General features: G+C 51.1%; 1 protein-coding gene across 1 annotated transcript; it reads right to left on the bottom strand.

Annotated features, from left to right (window-relative positions):
• Positions 1-6239: 6239 nt before the first annotated feature.
• On the bottom strand, positions 6240-8080 carry FAM43B (family with sequence similarity 43 member B). Its single transcript, XM_079922336.1, has one exon. The coding sequence runs from the start codon at positions 7561-7563 to the stop codon at positions 6577-6579; it is 987 nt and encodes a 328-aa protein (XP_079778462.1). The 5' UTR covers positions 7564-8080; the 3' UTR covers positions 6240-6576.
• Between the last annotated feature and the right edge of the window lie 13150 nt (positions 8081-21230).

Here is a 21230-nt window from a genome sequence, read left to right as displayed (position 1 = left end):
AAGGCATGGAGGGATGGGCACTGTGAGCTCCATCCATAGAGGGAGAACTGGGAAGGTGTGTGAGGGGCAGCCCGGGTGGAAGACCGGGTGACCTCGGAGAGGGACAGGACCTGGGGGCTTTTGGATCCCATGAGCTGCCTGGATGTCCCAAAATCAGGCAACCCTGGCAGACCCTGAAGCTTTTCAACAATCCCCCTTTTCCAGAGGTGGGGACCTGATGATAACAGAGACGGCAGGGCCAGGGCTCTCTTAGATGTAAGCGACAGAGGGCCCAACTCACACTGGCTTAAGCAAAAAGTACAGCTTATTGGCTCAAGGCGCTGAAAACTCCAGGGGCAGACCTGGGCAGGTCCAGTGAGATCCAGGGGCTCAAGTGATGCTTCGGGGCTTGTGGCCTGCTCTGCTTTTCCCTGCTGGCCTCTCTCCTCATGGTGGCAAGATAGCTGCCAGCAACACCAGCACGACATACTCCCCACCTCTCAGCAACTCCAGCAGAAAGTGAGCATCTCTCTCCCCAAGAGTTTCAACAAAAGTCCCAGAACTAAGTTCCACTGGCTCTGACCATGTCACATGCCCGTTCCAGAACCAATCTCTGGGGCTAAGGATACAGGATATTCTGATTGGTCAGGCCTGGATCACACGTTCTCCTCTGGAGCCCACGTGTGTGAAGTCAGCTCTGCCCAAAGCCTAGGGACCAAGAGCAGAGAATGGTGGTTTCACCAGGAGCATCAGGGCAGTGGGTCTCAAGAAGAGTGCGTTAGTCAAGGTAAGCTACGTGCTGCAAAAAACCCCCCAACATGTCAGTGGCTAACACAGTACAATTTCATTTCTTGCTCCCATTGTTAGCAGGGCTGGGGCTCTACTTCCCATATCCATTCAGGGACCCAGGCTGGTGGAGGCTCTGTCATCTTCATCATGTAGCTTCCAAGGACATCCTGGGTGATGACATCCAGCCGGCCAGCAGGAGAATAAAGCAAAGGTTACATTTTGTTTGGTCCAGGCCCTGGGAGTGACACTCAGCAATTGTATTGACCAGAACTCAGTCACATGACCACGTCTCAGTGCAGGGGAGAACGGGGAGGCAGTCTCTACCATAAAGGGGAGATGGATGAATGCTGGGCAGACAAAAACAAGATCCCCCTGAGCTTTCCAAGTCCTTTAGCCTTTGTCAAGGGTTCCCAGCATGCCACAGTACTGGCCCAATCTTCCCGGCTGAGGTCTCCTTTATGATGGCTTGAACTCCACCTTCCCCCTTAATGCCTCACCTGCCCATCCTCTTTCCCTCTCAAGTTGAGGGGTGAGGAGGCTCAGTTATTCTGGATCAGCTGACAAACCCATATGTGCTTTATGGACAGGAGGCAGTCGAGCAAAGGGAGAGAGAGGACAGCTTTGGCTCAGAGACTCGACAGATCTGCGTGTCAGCCCCGCGATCCTTTTCGGCTGTCCTTTACTGGTCCTTAAGCCAGCAGCCCCTTCCTCTTCTCCAGAGCCTGTAGCTAAGGGCAGACAGGGACTGGAGGGAGGCTGACCCATCACTCACAAAGGACTGGCATCTCAGCTGGGAAGACTATGTGTCAACATTGCTGCCGGCAGCAGCTAAACATTCATTCATTCATTCATTTACCTCTGAAGTGCTTACTGTTTGCCTGGCATTGCGCTGGGTGCTAAGGCGAAAAGGAGACACAAAAGCTTAAGATATTAGATCTAATCTAGTGTTAAGGCGATCAGACTTATGTCGGTTGAACAACTGGAGATGAAAATAAGACAAGCTGAAGCTGAATCTTCTACCGTGATTTAGAGACGATGCCACCCCACGGCATGAACAAGCAGCATGTTTAGTGTCTCAGGGACCAGGCACCTGATCTCCTCATCCCAGAGCTGTCAGTAAGGGGAGCTCCAGGTAAAATGATAATAATCAACGTAATAGCAGCAGCTACAACTATTATGTGCGTCGGGCGCTGTGCTAAATAAATTATCCAAGTGCAAAGCTTTCCTTCTCCCAACAACCATGTAAAATCTAGGCTCACCCACCCCTGTTTTCACAGATGGAAAATCAAGGCTCTAAAAGCCTTCAGAAACCTGCTCCAAGTTATAAAGCCATCAGGTGGCAGCTCTGGGAAGGGCAGTCGGGTCTACCTGATGCTCAAGCCCAGGTCTGATCGCCTGTGTGTTAAATTAGAGAGGGCATCTGTCTGGATGGTCCTCCCGCTGCCCAGACAGCGCACCTGGAGGTGGTTGGTCTCCGCCAGGAGCTGCTCTGTACTGTGAGCGGCAGCCTTTTTCTGGGGCTGGGCTAGACCAGAGAGTGAGAAGGCCCAGTCCTGGGGATTTGGAGCTCAGAGCAGACCCTGGGGACGGAGGCTTCAGTTTCTTCCACTGGCCTCATCTCTTGAGCTGCTGTTTTGCTCCCCGAGAATAGCCGTCCATCTGAGCAGGGCGTCTGAGGATAGCTCTCCTTCAGCATCTCCAGGCAGAATCCTGGCAGAAGGAACACTTCTCCACCCCCTTGGTTTCCTATCCCATGATGGCTCTTCCATCTGGCTTGTTCATTCATGTGTTCATTCAACAAGTTAATATTGAGCCTCAGGGTCTGCCCTGCCATGGTCAGGGTACCGAAGGGGGTGGGGAAACGAAGAAGGATCAGTATGAGAGACAAGACACTTCCATATAAACAGGAATCCCGGGGGTAACCTGAGGAGGACCATGAGAAAAGGATAGGCCACGTCCTGTGTGTTTGAGAGGAGAGATCACCCCCAGGTTTGGCAGGAGTTGGGGAGGGGTGTGCATTAAGGAAAGCTCTGAGGAGGTGGGATTTGTGCTGGGCCTTGAAGAGAGAGTAGGATTGGACACGTGCAGCGGAAGGAAAGGACATCTGCGGTAGTGAGAAGAGCAGGGGCACGGCCTGGAGGTGGGAGCATCTGGCCATGCCTGGGGCCTGGGAGCATGTCCACGTGCAGAACAAGTGCACCAGGAATCAGGATGGCATCGGCGGGCCAGCTTTATCCTCTAAGCTGTGAGCCGTGGCGCAGTCACTGCAGTCACAAGCCAGCGCCTCCGGAGTGGGGTCAGGAGAGCAGGAAATAAGGCCCCAGAGGTCCCGGGAAGAGGCTGGCCCAGCTGAGACACACTGTCTGAGCTGTCCCCGGCTGTCTGTTGCTCTCGGAAAGCCCTCCATTGACACATTCACACTCCAGCGTTACTTCTCAGGCCTAGTTGACCCAGTGGACCTAAGACACACACAGCATGGGGGATGGAAGGAAAGTTTAAAGGGCATCTCACCCAGTGTTTAAAACTCGAAAAAGAAAAATCCATTATTCAACTGGAATCCCATAAACCCCGAAGGGAAAACAGAGGAGATGCTCCAGTTAAAGCAGGTGGGGGGCGGCCTCCCCATTCTGTCTCCCCATCACTCCCCACAGCAGCTCCTGGGGCACCCCTGGGAAACCTAGGACTGGGAGAACTCTCCCATTTTTATTTTACAGGTGGGGAATCTGGTGCTGGAAAAGAGGCACAGGGATGCCAGATGGCTTCCCAATGCCTCAAGGATCTTCTTGAGCTTGTGTCGAAGATCGGGGGAGAAAGGCAGTCAGTGCATAGGTGGAGCGGATCTGGTTTTCCAGGATGCATCTTCCTCCTTTGGTAGCAACGATGCTTGGGGCCTGCTGGCTGGGGCTGCCCTCAACACCCAGTCTGTAGCCTGGTGGCACTTGGCACTGTGCTGGCTCCCCTGTGGTTTATCTCATCCTCAACCCACTGTGGGAGGGAAGGGGGACCAGCTCCTTCCTCCATCACACACACTGAGAATAGAGATGTGGGAGTTAGGATTAGTGGTTAGGATTCCGGGCTTTCACTGCCATGGCCCTGGTCAGGGAGCTGAGATCCCGTAAGCTGCACAGCATGGCCAAAAGAGAGAGAGAGAGAGAGAGAGAGAGAGAGAGAGAGAGAGAGAACAACTTATAATCACCGTTGCCAGGGAGAGTGGAGTGGACGTGGGGGGAAGGCACACTAAAAATCCTAATGTAAAGAGAGGAATCCTATGGGTAAAATGGTTGTTCTTCACATGTGCTGGGCATTTTATTATCTGCCAAAGCTTTTTCACAGACATGATTCTATTTAATTCTTATAATCAGCCTGTCAGGTAGATATTAGCCCCCTCCCATTTTACCAGTGAGAAAGGTGAGGCTCAGAGAGGCTGAGTGAGTTGTCCAACATCATACAGCTGGTAAGGAGGCAGGGACAGTCCCTTCGCTCTGGTCTTCTAACTCCAGGTCTGGCGAGCATACTGTGAGCAAGGAAAGGAAGGAGGCAGTTCTGTGTGTGTGTGTGTGTGTGTGTGTGTGTGTGTGTGTGTGTGTGTGTGTGTGTGTGTCTATGCTTTGCGAGGCTGCCAGAGAAGAGTGGAGGGGCAGAGGCTAAGGCTGGGAGCGTGCTTGTGAATGATTATATTGCAAGTGTTCCTTTAATTATACGCATTTCACTTGAGAATATAAGAGCCACAGGGAAGGGACTCCTGGACCGCTAGGACCTAGCTTAGTGCCTGTCCCAAGGCAGGCATTTAGTAAATTTCTGCTGCAAGCATCTGATTAAAGAGGGTGTGCTTGTGACCTTGTTTCTGGGTGAGGTTGTCTCTAACCCCAGAGGCTGCCTTGCAGCCCATCCTCCTCTCCCGGGGCTGACATCTTCCCACTTCCTTCTCTCCTTCTGTATATGGGGAGAAACACCAACAAATCCCCTGGCAATGCATAAGAGGGAAGCAATGAACATGCAGGGCATCCCTGTCACCCCCAAAACTAGTGAAGTCAAGCCCAGATTTCCCCTTCAGAGTCCCCCCCCGATCCTGCCTGGGTTCCTCCAGGGCGAAGTGGCAGTGGTACCCTCTGTTCCAGCAGCTCCAGGAAACAGAACAATCCTGATTGCTGGCGATTGCAGAGGCCACTCGTCTGGGCTCTGGACAACTCTGGGATCAGTGCCCAGCTCAGCACAGAAATAAAGAAGATATCCAAGCTCAGGACTCCTGCTGTTATAATGGTCTGGACAGATCTCTCCAGCTCCTCTGAAAGCAAATTGGGTTGCCCACCCCTCTCCCTTACATCCTTGAGGAGACCCAGCAAATACCACCTGCTTTGACATACATACACATGAATCTTCTCAAAGATACATGGCTGATGAGAAGGCCCCAGCCCAGTGCCCCCTCCCTGCCAAATGTCCCAGAGACACTTGTGTTTGGTGCCCAGGCAGAGAGACATTCCGGGATGCTGAGAAAGACAGCTGACACCCCTTCCAGGCTTGGCACAGGTGCCGTGCAGGCGAGGCACCTGCTACTGTCTCCTTTCCCGACACGAAGGGAACAGCTTCCTGGCAGCAGCCCCTTCGTCCCCCCCTATCCTGAGAGTTGGCTCCAGCTGCTAAAGGGGATACTTCCTGGGGTCTTCTCCTGCCCTTTAAGGTTCTGATGATAATCTTTTCACCCCCAGCAGGCCTGGCATCAAACACAACACAGGAGTGGTGACAGGCTGAAAAAGCAGGAACACTTTATTTACAGTGATCATTTGGTGACACATAGATCTTTGGGCTTTTAGTGGCCTTGCTGAGAGACACGTGGGCAGGGGCCCGCTCTCTCTGTTGGGTTACCGCATCCTCCTGCCTCATCCTGCTATGAGAATCCAGCTGCTGTCAGGGCCCTCGTGCTCTGACAAGCCTCAACTTGGGGGCATCCCTCCTGTGTCCATTTTCTGGGTAGTCAGTGCGCTCAAGCACTGCCAGAGGTCCTCCTTCCCTCCTCTGGAGGTCTCGTCTTGGTCCTGGTTGTGGGGCACCTAGGGGGGAACCACACACTTCGGTATGCAGAAAGATGGGGGGTGAGGAGTGCTGTGGGGGGTGGCAGGTGCCAGGGCACAGGCTTGGACAGCCGTCTGGTGCAGAGAGCTGTTACCTGGCCTAGCCTGTGGTTGGGGTTGGTGGGAACATCCCAGTCTTCTCCAGAGCCAGAGCAGTGAAGTCCCAGAAGTCCTCCAAGGGGTAGAGAGGCCAGGTATAGAGAAGTCTTCCTTGTGTGTATGGCAGCAGACTCAGTTGCCACTTTGGGCCTGGCCTCAGTTCTCCAGGGCTACTTACTCTTCCCCCTACAAGAATGCCTCCCCAGGGTTGGTCTCATCCCAGGGAGGAAGGCTAGCTTGGTCACTGCCTCCACCTGGCCAAGATCCAAGGCCACCCTCCTGGATTTCTGGAAACGTCTCCCCCTCTTCTCTTGAGAGGATGTTTGGGGAGGGAGGGCGTGGTCTATGGGTAAAGAGACTTGGTGGGAAGCGTAGCGGGCAAATCCACAGTGGAGGGCTCCGGGAGACTCAGGTGGGGAGAGAGGTGAGCACTGAATTCTGCTGCTCCCCCATCTGGTTCCCCAATACAAGGGCGTGTCAGGCGTCACCGTGAGCCAGGATGAGGCTCGCGCCGACAACAGAGACCACGAGGGAGGCAAGGGCCGGGGTGCCAGGGGGAGCCGTAGCGGGCAGGGCCGGGGTTAGAGGCTGTAAATCAGGCCGGCCGGGTCTGGGGCCGCAAGTCCTGTCCCTTCGGCTCTCAGCGCGCCTGGCCCGCCCGCTCCCGGTGGCCGGCCTTCCAGCGGCGAGGCTGCGAGGGCGGCGGAGGCGCCGGGGCGCCCCGCAGGCTGCACGTCCTCAGCTCCCGGGCCAGGCTGAGCACCTCCGGCCGCTCGCTCTGGGGGACTCCTTCCTCGAGCTCCTCCGCCTCCTCGTCCTGGTCCTCGTCCTCCTCCTGGATGCTGCTGAGGCGCGGCGCCCCGCGGCCGCGCTCGGCGGCCGGCGGCCGGTAGGCGCACTTGGCGTTGAGCAGCCGGCGCAGCGGGGCGCGGGGCACCGAGGCGGCGGCGCCCCCAGCGAGGAGGTGCTGCTGGCGCACGTGGCGCGCGTCGCTCTGGCGCTGCAGGCGCTTGAAGTCGCTGAAAGCCGCCAGCGCGGTCTGGCGGAGCAGGCGGGCCAGGGCGCGCGCCTTGTGCGCCCGCGCCAGCAGCACGGCGTGGCAGCGCAGCACCACGGCCTTGTGGCGCGCCTGGTGGCGGTAGACCCAGGCGAAGACGCGCGGGTGGCGCCCGTCCGCCGTGCAGTAGGTGATGCGCGGCAGCAGGTAGGCGTGCGCCGGTCTGCGGCCCCCCGAGCCCCCAGAGCCGCTGCGCTCGCACGGCTGCATGCGGATGCCGTGCGGCCCTAGCGTCAGCTTCATCTTGGTGCCCCCGCCCGGCCCGCAGCGCGCCCAGATCTTGCCCACGGCGTCGTCGGTGCAGCCGTCGCCCTTGGCGTGCAGGGTGACGGCGTTGCCCAGGTACCACACAGTGTAGGTCGGGTCCTCCTTGTTGAGCTCCACTTTCTGGCGCCGGCTGCGGAACACGCGACCCAGGCGCTCCAGCGGCCAGTCGGGCAGCAGGTCCGGGCAGGAGCGCAGGAAGCTGGAGAGCAGCGACGTGTAGGCGAGCCCCGGGCTCAGGCTCTTCGCCTTGCACTTGGCCTCGTCCTCCACTAGCACGAATTTGTTACGTCTCCAGGGCAGCATCGCGGCGGCGGCCAGAGGGGCTGGGGACGCCGCGAGCTCACGGGCGTCCTGCCCGGCGGCCGGGGGGAAGGGAGGGCGCGCAGAAGCCCGCGGCCCCGGGCTTTCGAGAAGCTGGGCGGCGCCGGAGACAGTCGGTGCCCAGAGATGCCCAGTGCCAGGCAGGGCTAGCTAGCTTCGCAGATGCCCGGTGCCCAGCCGGGCTGGCAGCCGAGATGCCCGGGCGGCGGCCGAGCGTCCGGGAACAGCGTCCCCCGGGAGTCGCTCCAGCCGTCCGGGAAGCAAGGAGGGGCAGGGGCTGGGAGGGGAGGAGACGCCCCTCAGGCACGAATAGGGGGAATCCCACGGCCCCCGCCGCCCAAATTGCGGCGGCAGGGAGGTCGCCGGAGCCGGGGCTGGCGGCTGGCTGCTCGGAGGGGTAGACCGAGAGAGCGCGACTGCGGTGGGGACTCCTTCACGCGTCGCGGCTCCACCTCCCCGGGCTGCCTACATCACCGGGCGGGACCGCTAGCTCTCTTGTCCCCTCCTCTCGCCCTCCTCTCTCTCCTCCCTCGCGCAGGCTAGCAGTGCTCTTCGCCCGAGACCCAGCACAGGCGCGGTGGATCGGGTTTAATCATTATCGTCGGAGGGGAAGGGGTGGAGGTAGGAATCTCCTGAAATCCACCGGAGGGCTTTGCCAACGCAAGTTTCTCAGGTCTCACTGGTCGTCTCTAAGCTCCTCCTGGAGCGTTCGGTATCCCCCTCCTCTTTCTAGGATTCCCATTGCCCCTCACATCCCTACCCGCATCTCTGAGGGTGAGTTCGGGTGGGTTCCTGATGGGCCGGCCTGGCTCACTTGGCCTCTTGTCTGCGCAGCAGAAAGCCAGATGAGGCGGCCGAGCAGTGCAATGGAAAAGTACTGTCGCTTGGTGAAGCGTTCTCCCAGGTTCTTCCAAGGTCGTGGGCCAGGCTCCTGCGCCTGAGCTGGGAGACCAGTCACAGCTCCAGCAGCCGGTAGTGGCTCTCGCCTGGACTAAAGCCGGGAGGGTACTCTCGGAGGGTGGGGAACCTTCCAGAGTGGTCCTGGGTCTGTGGGAATTGCAGATCAAAAGCTCCTTTGGCCAAACGGCAGCCTCTGACTCTCCCGGGATTAAATAGATACCACTACTGTTTGTGATCACCTCTCCTCCTCCCGGCCGCCACCTCCGGGGGTTTGCATTCATTATGTCATTATCGCAGGACTACCCAGGCTCTCAGTTAAGCAACTTGCCCAAGGTCACAAAGCTGACAGGGGGTGGAACTGGGGCTCCACTCAGGCTCGGGTGACCCACGACAGGACCCTCACTCTTCTGTGAGTCCACCGTGTGCTGCATATGGATGGGGCGTTTTCCACCCTCCCCTGAGACCTTCCAGTGGGGCCTCTTACTAGGGAGGGGTCCTAGTGTACTGGCAAAGAGATACTTGTCCCTGGGTATGGGGACACATCTGCCCCTTTCAGGATCTGTTAAATCACAAGCTCCCTAGAATCTCAGGACGGCTCTGGTTGGGGCCCAGGAGTCTCCTACAGAGCCGACACCCAAGCCCTTTCGGTGGCTTCAGAACAGGTCATTCGGGGAGGCTTCCAGGTCAGGAATGATCCCAGAGGCTTGGGCTAGGCCAGGCCAAGCCAGGTGACCTCCCAGAGTGGGGACAGCCTGGCCACATTCGCCCCAGGCCAGCCGGTTGGGCTCAGAATCCCTGGTGGGGGGATGGGGGGATAAAAGCAACCCTCCCCCTCACAAGGCTGCCTCACTGAACGCTCCTAAAATGACATGCAAATAAAGACTAGGAAATGACTTGGAACTGCAGAATCTTAGCTTCAGTGGGGGCCTCAGAGATGACCTGGTCCACTGCAGCCTCATTTTATTTTATTTTTAAGGTGGAAATGTCTTTATGGCTTGTTGCTGATTATAAAAGTAATACATGCTTGTGGTAAAAAAAAAATCACTCCAGAAGGACATGGAGGTCTCCTACTGTCCCCACGCCATAGCCATGGCCTTATTTCTCCATAAGAGGACAGGCTCTGAGAGGCACAAGGATCCACCCACTGGACCTCACTGCCTCGGGGTCCTCCTCCCCACAAGCATCAGGAGGCCGGTGGGAGCAGCCAGTAGCAAAGTTTCCGCTTGCAAGCCTGAGATATCTCCAAGCTTTTGGGAAGGCGTAGCCTCCTGGGGTTGCTAGAGTTAATGTATCATGACACGGGAAGCCCAGTTAAGTTTGAATTTCAGCTAAATGACCATTTCTTTAGTATAAGCGTGTCCCAAGCATTGCCTGCATTCGACCCCGTAACTAAGCCTCCTGCCTCTCAGAGAACAGGAAGGGGTGGGGCGCTGCCCTTGGGAGCCTAGTGTAGGCTCGCTCACCTAGTCCTGCTTCTGTTCTGTTCCCACTGCTTTTGGAATATCCTGGCGGGGGGTGGGTGTGGGGAGGGTTACCCGGGACTGCGTTGAGATCACAGTGTGCAAGGGTATGTTTTGTTTGTTTGTTTGTTTTTAATTTTTATTTTTGGCCATGCAGCATATGGGATCTTAGTCCCCTGACTAAGGGGTATCTGTGCCCCTGCAGTGGAAGTGCAGAGTCTTAACCACCGGACCACCAGGGAAGTCCTGCAAGGGTGTGTTTATGTTAAGTCCTCTGGACCACAAAGCAGCATTTGACATCGTTAGCCATTTTGTTACCTTGTGGACAACTCACCTTGGCCTCCGTTGCAGGGATTTCCTCCCTCTGGCACCGGCTCTGGGCCACTCCTCCCTTCAGGGGCTCCTCCTGACACCCTCGGGCCTGGTGTCCTGCCTTCGGCTCCTCTTCCTCTAAACTTGTTCCTTGGAAGGGTTCAGCTGCCCTAGAGCTCCCACTGTCCTTTCTATTCAGAAGACTGGAGAGGCCGGCCTGGTCCCATTCATCCAGGCAGAGCTCAAGGCTGTCCCCTCCCTTAAGTCTTCCTTCCCTTCTCTCCCGTCCATGGTAGGAGCTCCCGGCTTTGTACCAGAGCAGTATCATCACTGCTTCACAGACTGGCATGTAGTTGGACTTTTTTTTTCTTTTTTCAATTTAATTTTTAGCTCTAGCATATTTATACTGGTATTAGTTGAAAAAGTCATATAACTGCCTTATAGTAAACGTGTAATTAAAAAATCAGTCCCCTACCCCATCCTTTCCCCAGTCTCAAGTCTCACTTCCAAAGACAACCCCTCTTTCATGCATTTTAGATGGAACTTCTGTCATATACCTCCTTATTTATTTATTTTTTTTTCTGTACGCGGGCCTCTCACTGTTGTGGCCTCTCCCGTTGCGGAGCACAGGCTCCAGACGCACAGGCTCAGTGGCCATGGCTCACGGGCCCAGCTGCTCTGCGGCATGTGGGATCTTTCCAGACCGGGGCACGAACCCGTGTCCCCTGCATCGGCAGGCGGACTCTCAACCACTGCGCCACCAGGGAAACCCCCTCCTTATTTTTAAATAACACACCTAATTCAGATTTTCCACTTTTTGTAACTTTATCTATTGCCTCTCTTCTATGCAAGGTGAAGATTTAATGCCCTTTCATCTACCCGCATCCCACACATTATTTTCTCTTCCTTCCTCTCAGTTTAGTTATATCATTTTGTTACTGTGGCATCAGTATTCAGTGTTCAAGTATTATGTCTATGTAACTATTGTTCATAGCTGAGCCTTGAAGTGTGTTATGATTTCATTTTTCCTTACTGGACAACATTTTTCTTTTCTAGAGGTATTTAATCACCTTATTAAAAAACAAAAACAAAACAAAACAAAAAAAACTTCCTTATGTACCCATCACTAATTCATCCCCCAACTGTCCAGCGGTACTGTAAAATGTCCCTCTACCTGGTTGAACACACCAGGTGGTCCTTAGAGACACCCCTCCTGAGGCGTCCTCCCTGGGCTCCAACCTGGACTGCTTACCCTACAGACCTATAGAGCCATTGTCCTGGGACCTTGTTTTACTACCACCCTGGAAATTTCCTTTGATTCTTTCCTGTGTTGGATCCTGTTTTCTGGTTCCCTTGCTTTCTGCCTTCCCCCCCACCCCCGCTCCCAAACAGAGTTTATTTCCTTGCTTTGGTAGAGCATGTATTCCAGTAGCTTTGATTGCTGGTTCTCCTGGGTGTAGAGTTCTAGATTGGAAATAAATTTCCCTCAGGATTTTGAGGAGTTGACCCATGGTTGCTGTTGAAAAGTCAAGCGACATTCTGATACCGATCCTGTGCGTGTGTGACTTGAGTTTTCTCTGAACGTTTTTAGGATCTCTCGGAGGTCTGAAGTTCCAAACGATGTGCATTCACTACGGGCACCTCTTGGTGAACCTTTCAATCTGGAAGTCAGTCTCCTAATCTGAAAATCAATTTTGGGGACACTTCTTTTTGCTGATTCCCTCCATTTCATTTCTGTTTTTTTCTATTTTAGTTGGATGTTGGGCCTCTTGGATTGATTCTCTAATTTTTCAAAATGTTCTTTCCAATTTTCCATTTTAAAAAATGTTTGTTCTCTTTTCTGGGACATTACCTCAACTTTATCTTCCAACTTTTCTATTTGGATTTTTTTTGGTATGTCTCTTCTCATAATTTTTCACTTCTAAGAGCAATTTCTTGTTCTTTTTTATAGCATCCTATTCTTGTTCATGGACATATTATCTCCTGTTCCTCTCAAAATATTAATTATAGTTGCTTCAAATTTTTTTAAAATTTTAATTGTGGTGAAATACAGATGACACTTAACGATCTTAACCATTCTTAAGCGTACAGTTCAGTATTGTTAAGTATATTCACATTGTTGGGCAACCGATCTTTAGAACTTTTCATCTTGCAAAATCAAAACTTTGTACTAACAAAACAACTCTCCATTTCTCCCCCGGTCCCCACCACCCCCACCCCCAGCCCCTGGCAACCATCATTCAACCCTCTGTCTCTATGAATCTGAGTACTCTAGGTACATTATATAAGTGGAATCTCACAGTATTTGTCTTTTTGTGACTGGTTTATTTCAGTTAGCGTAATGTCTTCAGTGTTCGTCCATGTTGTAGCATGTGTCAGTATTTCCATCATTTTTAAGGCTGAACAATAATCCACTGTATGTATATAGCATATTTTGTTAGCCATTCAGCCACTGATGGACACTTGGGTTGCTTCCACCTTTTGGCTATTGTGAATAATGTTGCCATGGACATGGATGTATAAGTATTTCTTGGAGACCCTGCTTTCAATCTTTTGGGTGTATAACCAGAAGTGGAATTGCTGGATCATATGGTAATTCTATTTTTTAAAAAATAAATTTATTTATTTATTTATTTTGGGGTGGGTCTGCGTTGGGTCTTCGTTGCTGTGCGTGGGCTTTCTCCAGCTGTGGCAAGTGGGGGCTACTCTTCGTGGCGGTGTGGGGGGGGCTTCTCATTGCAATGGCTTCTTATGTTGCGGAGCATGGGCTCTAGGCATGTGGGCTTCCGTAGTTGTGGCACGTGGGCTCAGTAGTTGTGGCTTGCAGGCTCTAGAGCACAGGCTCAGTAGTTGTGGCACGTGGGCTTAGTTGCTCTGCAGCATGTGGGATCTTCCCAGACCAGGGCTCGAACCCGTGTTCCCTGCATTGGCAGGCAGATTCTTAACCACTGTGCCACCAGGGAAGTCCCTCTCATTGTGGTTTTGATTTGCATTTCCCTAATTAGTGATGTTGAGTATTTCTTCATGTGCTTGTTGGCTATTTGTATATTTTCTTTAGAGAGATGGCTATCCAAATTTATTTTTTTGTTGTTGTATCATAGGAGGTCTTTATAGATTCTGGATATTAACCCCTTATCAGATATATGATTTGCAGATATTTTGTCCTGTTCCTTAGGTTGCTTTTTAATTCTGTTGATCACGCTCTTTGATGCACAGAAATTTTAAATTCTGATGTAGTCCACTTTGTCTCTTTTTACTTTTGTTGCCCATGTTGGTGTCATATCCAAGAAATCACTGCCAAATCCAATGTCATGCAGCTTTCCCTCATGTCTTCTTCTAAGAGTTTATAGTTTTAGGTCTTATTTTTAAGTCTTTGATCCATTTTTGAGTTAGTTTTGGTATATGATGTAAGGCAAGGGCCCAACATCATTCTTTTGCACGTTGATATCTAGTTTTCCTAACACCATTTGTTGAAACGACTGTTCTTTCCCCATTGATTGGTTTTGGCACCCTTGTTGAAAATCATTTGACCATATATGCAAGCATTTGCTTCCATCTCTATTCTAGTCCATTGGTCTATATGTCTGTCTTTATGCCAGTACCACACTGTTTTGATTACTATAGCTTTGTAATAAGTTTTGAAATCAGGAAGTGTGAGACCTCCAACTTTATTCTTTTTCAGGGTCCTCTGAGATTCCATATGAATTTTAGGATTGAGTTTTCTTTTTCTGAAAAAAAAAAATACCATTGGGATTTTGGTAGGGTTTGCATTAAATCTGTAAATTGCTTTGGGTAGCATTGGCATCTTAACAATATGAAGTCTTCCAATCCATGAACACGAATGTCTTGCCACTTATTTGTGTTGTCTTTAATTTTTGTCAGGAACATTTTGTAGTTTTCAGTGTTCAAGTCTTTCCCCTCCTTGGTGAAGTTTATTCCTAAGTATTTTATTCTTTTTGATGCTATTGTAAATGGAATTTTTTTCTTAATTTCCTTTTCAGAAATTGTTCATGCCTAGTCAATAAAATGCAACTGAGTTTTGTAGTTTTGTGCGTTGATTTTGTATCTGGTCATTTTGCTGAATTTACTTATTCTAAGGTTTTTGTGGAATCTTTAGGGTTTTCTAATGATAGTTGTTTTTTGTTGTTGTTTTTATTTCTTTGGTGGTTTTTTTTTTTTTTTGCATTTGGTCTTGTTGCTGCGCGTGGGCTTTAGTTGTGGTGGGCGGGGGCTACCCTTCGCTGCAGTGTGTGGGCTTCTCACTGTGGTGGCCTCTCTTGTTGCAGAGCACGGGCTCTTGGCATGCGAGCTCAGTAGTTGTGGCTCACAGGCTCCAGAGCGCAGGCTCAGCAGCTGTGGCGCACGGGCCCATTTGCTCCATGGCATGTGGGATCTTCCAGGACCAGGGCTTGAACCCGTGTCCCCTGCATTGGCAGGCGGACTCTCAACCACTGCGCCACCAGAAAAGGCCATGACAGTTGTTTTTGAAAGTTTTTTTTTCAGTTTCATGCATTGCTCTTCTCCCTGAGTTCTTTCTCCCTGTTTAAAAACAAACAAACAAAAAAAAATTAAAAGATGTACATCTCTGACTGTCATGCTTACAGCTTTCCTCTAATGTCTGGTAATCACTATCGTCTAGCCCTATCTGAGAGGTACAAACACTGATTGGAAACTCTGTGTATTGGAGGTGCAGGGGGATGAACAGGACTTGTCATATATGGGCCTCCTTATCTGATGACACACACAGCCAGGTTACAAAGAAACCCTGGCAAAGACTCTCTCCTTGACCAAACTTGGCTCAGGCTCCTCTGAATCCTTTTCTCGACTAGGCTCCCTCCGGCATCACCCAGTTTTAGCAAGAATCTTGTTAAGTCAGTTTAGACAGAATCCCCCACCCTGGATATCTGATCACATTCCTCACCCTCCCATCATCCCCTCTGTTGATAGCTGATCACCTGGGTCTGCCCTCAGCAAAGATCCTGTCAAGTGGGTTTAGGCAGAATCCCTTCTTAGCTCTGACTTTTCCTCTTAGTAATTTGCCCTCCACTGACCCTCCTCCCTGCTTCTTGGCTCTAAATACCGCCTTGTTCTTGTTGTATTTGGAATTGACCCCAGTTCCATCCTGGGGTTTCTCTATTGCAGTCGTTCCTGAATAAAATCTGTTTTTACCCACTGTTCTTCACCCCTCCCCCCGAAATCTGTTTTTACCACTTTAACCACCATCCAGCTCTGGTTTTTTTTTTTTTTTTTTAACAGCCCTCCAGTGTTGAGGTCTGTAGGTCTTTTCTTTTGGGCTGGCCAGGGTCCCCAGGGAGAACTCCTAGAGCCTCCTGGCCATGGGGGAGGGGATGTATAAACCCAGCTGCCAGCATTCTGGGGGTGGAGTAGAGACGGGGCCTCCTGGAGGTCTCACTGATCAGTAGGCGGGCTTCCACTTCATCCGTGTTCAGGATGGTGCCTCCCTGCCCTCGGCCATGCCTGGGATCCTCAGTCCAGAGGCGCGTTGGGTCCGTCTCCCCAGAGAGGAAAGCCCCAGTCTTCTGGTGCAGGGGTGGGGTGGGATCTCCATGCTGCTCCGGAGAGGGGAAGGTACCTAGGGCTCTCACTGATCCTCGGTTGTTACATCGACCTGCTGTCACCAGAGATGTCTGGTGCATGGGGTTCCTGGGTTTCTGGGGCTCCTCAGCATGACACGACTTGATTCTTTCTGGGTTTCCATCCTTTGCGCTCCACTGAGCTTGCTATCCCTTGTCAACATCCTCCAACATGTTGTTAACGCCTCTCAGCGGCTGTCATCGCCTCCTTTTTCTTTGTCAGTTTATGCCACTTTTGTTCCTTTATTGTCATTTTAGTGAGGCTTGGGGAAGGAATGGGGACTTCATCTCAATGCTCCATGTCTAAGGAAAATCTCTCCTCAGTACTTTTCTGATGGTTCATTACTGTGCTCAAGATTCGTGTGTCGCATTCCCTTGGTCTCATTATCATTTGTCCCTGGCAATGTGAACGCACCTCAGTGCATACCAATCGATTAATTAATTCATATTTATTTATGCATTTATTCAGCAGCTTTGTTCTGACAAATGCGGAAGTTGGACTAATCGCCACAGTCCCTTCTGGTTTGGACATTCTGCCATCATAGGAGTCATTGTACTACGTGGGTGCTGAGTTCAAAACTGGACACCGTGGGGCACCTAGAGATAGGTGGAGATGTGTAAGACGTTCCTGTTGGAGCCAGCCTCCACGACGGCTCCCGGTGAGGCTCACCTCCTGGTATTCGTGCCTGTGTGTGGCCCCCTCCACCCTGAATAGGGCTGACCTGAGTAATGAAAAAGATATTGTGGATATGACATTGGGTGATTTCTTTTTCTTCTTTTTTATTTTTTAAAAAAATATTTATTGGGCTTCCCTGGTGGCGCAGTGGTTGAGAGTCTGCCTGCCAAGGCAGGGGACGCAGGTTCGTGCCCCAGTCTGGGAGGATCCCACATGCCACGGAGCAGCTGGGCCCGTGAGCCATGGCCGCTGGGCCTGCGTGTCCGGAGCCTGTGCTCTGCAGCGGGAGAGGCCACAACAGTGAGAGGCCCGCGTACCACAAAAAAAAAAAAAAAAAAAAAAAAGGATTTATTTATTTATTTGGCTGTGCCGGGTCTTAGTTGTGGCGTGCGGGATCTTTTAGCTGCAGCATGCAGGCTCTAGCTCCCCAACCAGGGATGGAACCCGGTGGGACCCCGATATTGGGAGTGTGGAGTCTTAGCCACTGGACCACCAGGGAAGTCCCCAGCGCCCAGTGATTTCTGAGGCTAGAACTTGAAGGACATTGTGGCTACTGCCTTGTTCTCTCCTGGATCACTCTTGCTGGAAGGTACCAGCTGCCACGTCATGAGGACGCTCAAGCAGCCCTGCGGAGAAGTCCTCATGGCAAGGAACTAAGGCCTCCTGCCAGTTCACCACCCATGTGAGGAAGCCATCTTGGAAGTGGACCCTCCACCCCAGTCAAGCCTTCAGATGACTGTAGCCCCAGCTGACATCTAGGCTGCGACCTCATGAGAGACCCTGAGCCAGAACCATGCAGCTCCCAAATTCCTGACCCACAGAAACTGTGAGATAATAAACAGTTATTCTTGTCTTAAATCACTAAGCTTTGGATTTGTTTTTTAGCAAAAGATAACGAACGTAATCCCCAGTCTGTCACACAGGCCCCCAAAGCTCTGATCGCATCCCCCTCTCCCTGCTGCCCAGCTTCCCTCTAAGACCCTCTTGCCTACATCTCTGTGTCTCAGCCATGCTTTACCAGCCTCCTCCCAGCGCCTCTAACCTCTGAGTACCATCTTGCCCCAGGTCCTTTACACATGCTGTTCCCTCTGGTCCTCAGCCTTCTTTCTCATCTCCTCTTCCAGCCTATCCATCTTTCAAGCCATTGCTTAAAAGTCACTGCTCTTAGGGAAGTAGTTCCCTGAACTGTCCTGACTTCCTTGGTTGTGTCCCTCAAAGTACCCTTCAAAGCATTTATCAGAATTGTTATCAATTCATTATTTGTTTTTTTTTTGTTCTTTTTTTTGGCTGCGTTGAGTCTTTGTTGCTGCACACGGGCTTTCTCTAGTTGCGGCGAGCGGGGGCTACTCTTCATTGTGGTGCGTGGGCTTCTCATTGCGGTGGCTTCTCTTGTTGTGAAGCACGGGCTCTAGGTGTGCGGGCTTCAGTGACTGCAGCACGCGGGCTCAGTAGTTGTGGCACGTGGGCCCTAGAGTGCACGGGCTTCAGTAGTTGTGGCGCGTGGGCTCTGGGGCGCGCAGGCTTCAGTCGTTGTGGCTCACAGGCTCTAGAGTGCAGGCTCAGTAGTTGTGGCGCGCAGGCTTAGTTGCTCCGCGGCACGTGGGATCTTCCCAGACCAGGGCTCAAACCCGTGTCCCCTGCATTGGCAGGAGGATTCTTAACCACTGTGCCACCAGAAGTCCCTCAATTCATTATTTGTGTCATCATCTATTTAATGACTGCCTTCCTTTACTCCTAAGGCTGCAGGTACTCTGAGGGCAGGGAATGCATCTGTCTTTCCCACTGCTAACTTCACACTGCCCTGGATGGCATCAGGAACATAGTAGGTACTCAAAAGATAGTTGCTGAATAGCTGAGTGAGTTTGACTCAGTTTTCATTCTCTCCACTATGAGAAAAACAGCTTAGAGCAAATTCCTAGTTGATGGCAGGTCAGTACATTATTCTTTTTTTTTTTTTTTTTTTTTTTTTTGCGGTACACGGGCCTTTCACTGCCGTGGCCTCTCCCGCTGCAGAGCCCAGGCTCTGTACACGCAGGCCCAGCAGCCATGGCTCACGGGCCCAGCCGCTCCGCGGCATGTGGGATCCTCCCGGACCAGGGCATGAACCCGTGTCCCCTGCATCGGCAGGCAGACTCTCAACCACTGTGCCACCAGGGAAGCCCAGTACATTATTCTTAAAGGACAGCACATACACTTTTATTTAAAAAAAAAAAAAGTCTCACTTCTGAAAATGACTCATTTTGTGACCTTGCGCTGCTTAACTTTCCTCCCTGAAAAAGGTAGATAGCAATTGGTAAAGTGCTTCTCTTGGAGGCCAGGAACTATTTCATTTAGAGAGATTTGGGCAAGGTTTTCAATGCTCTTAAAGTACAATTATCTTAATATCCAGGTGATTGTAAATGATTATATAAGTGATGAATATAAATGAACTATGATTTACCATGTGGATATATTTCAGTTATAAGGATGTATGTGTGTGTGTGTGTGTGTGTGTGTGTGTGTGTGTGTATGTGTGTGTATGCATGCCTTTTGGTGCTAAATTGGTAAACATCTGTGTGTGCATATTTCTTTTTAAAGAAGCGTTTGCTCTAGAATGCTCATGAACATCCAACTTCTGCTGCAGATTTATTGGAAGCTGTCACTGTTTGACTTTGCTCAAAGCTGTATTCATTTCTAACAGTAACAAACCAATATTTACTTATGTGTCTAGAATTACGCAAAACCTTTTCCTTTATCAGAGCCAATCCTCATGATTACTTTTGCAAGATAGGAACTATTATAATTCCCATTTTACAGATGAGGGAACAGAGGCTCAGAGAGGTAAAATAACTTCCCTAAGGCCACACAGCTAGTAACTGACAGAGCAGTAACTAAAATCTGTTTGGCGTGTTCTTACCCTTTGGAAGGATCATGCATGTGTATTTGTTACTAAGAAATAAAGAAAAAGAGGAAGGTGACCAAAATTACTATTCGTTCTGAAGGATTTTAAGCATAAAGGAGCCTTCACAATAGCATTAGTCTGTAATCAGATGCCCCAGTACTGAGTGGTATGAATGTAGGAGGTGAGCAAAGGTGATGGATGAAAATGTTACCTTCAGCGCACCTGTATTCATGAGATAAGCTCGTGCATCCATCCAATTAGAGTCCAGTGCAAAGCAAAATCATGTTTGCATAACAAACAGAACAGCCTAAATAAAGGCTGGTATTTGAATACAGCTGGATCTCAGGAGTGCAGGCAAGAGGAGACTCCTGCAGCCCCACAGGCCCTGAGCGAGATGGGAGCAAAGACAGGGTCAGAGGAGGGGATTCAGAGGTCGGCTTCATTTTGTACTGATGCTGATCTCACTGTGAATCCCTCTACTTGACCCCCTCTTCTAACCACATATAGTCACTCTTTTTTAATTTTAAAATTTTTAAAAATTGAAGTATAGTTGATTTACAATGTTGTGTTAGTTTCAGGTGATTCAGATATATATATATATATATATATATATATATATTTCAGATTCTTTTCCATTAGAGGTTGTTACAAGATACTGAATATAGTTTCCTGTGCTATACAGTAGGTCCTTGTTTATCTATGTTACATCTTCATTCACTCAATCAGCCATTCAACAAACGATTTCTGACCACTTGGTATGTAGGCACAGGGTACAGAGGAGAGCAAGGAATACGTGGGCCCTCTCCTCTGGAGCTTACAGTCCTGCTTGGGAGAGGGCTGTGTGTCACAGGAATATACAGTATGAACTATTATGCAAATAATGATGTAGTTATGTGGCGAGAAGGATGGAGCGCTCTGAAAGGGGCTCCTAACTTAGTCAAGGGGATCAGAGGCCATTTCTTCAGAAACAGAGGAGTTGTTGGGGGAGGGACTATTAAGTAATAAAGAATTAGTGTCTTCATTATCTATGGGTAATAAATCACCCCAAAAACATAGTGGCTTACAACAGTAAGAATCATTTCATTACCTCTCCCGGTTTCTGTGGCTCAGGAATTTGGGAGCAGCTCAGCAGGGCAGTTGTTGAGGTCTCTCATGAGGTTTCAGTCAGATGTTGGCTGGGGCTGTGGTCATCCAAAGGGTCGACCGGGGCTGGAGGGTCCTCTCAGACACGGCTCACCCGTGTGCCTGGCGAGATGCTGTTGGCCATTGGTTGAGGCCTCAGTTTCTCTTCATAGCTCTGCTTGTGTGCCCTCAAAGCCTGGTGGCTGATTTTCCCCAGAGTGAATGAGCCAGGAGGCCAAAATGGAAGCTGCAGAGTGTTTCTCTGTCATAGTCTATTGGTCACACAGGGCCAGCCCTGATCCAGTGGGGGAGGGGACTACATCAGGGTGAGTGCTGGGAAACTGGATCACTGGGAGGCATTTTGGAGGTGGGCTAAGAAGGACACATCAGTCGGGGTTAAATGATGGTGCTCCCATGCGATGCTTTCCTGCAGCCCCCTCCAGGAAGGGTGGCTTCTGTCCCACACCTCTAACCACTGGACCAGCAGTGGGACAGACGTCCTTGTTGCTCCCAAATCAAAATCCCCTTTTCCTCCCTAAAATCTCCCAGGTCGCTAGACCATGCCCTCCAGTACTCCTCTTTGCTACAGTTATCTACCAGCCCGGGGGGCCTTCTTTCCTAACGTCTGAGCTCCTGGCTCAGTGTTCTCTGCTCTGCCGCTCCTGTTTAATCCTTAGTGACTTCAATATCCACAAAGTGATCCT

Source organism: Stenella coeruleoalba, assembly GCF_951394435.1.
Source record: "Stenella coeruleoalba genome assembly, chromosome: 1".
NCBI lineage: Eukaryota > Metazoa > Chordata > Mammalia > Artiodactyla > Delphinidae > Stenella > Stenella coeruleoalba.
The sequence above is the reverse complement of the archived record's forward strand: the minus strand, read 5'-3'. Positions and strand labels throughout refer to the sequence as shown.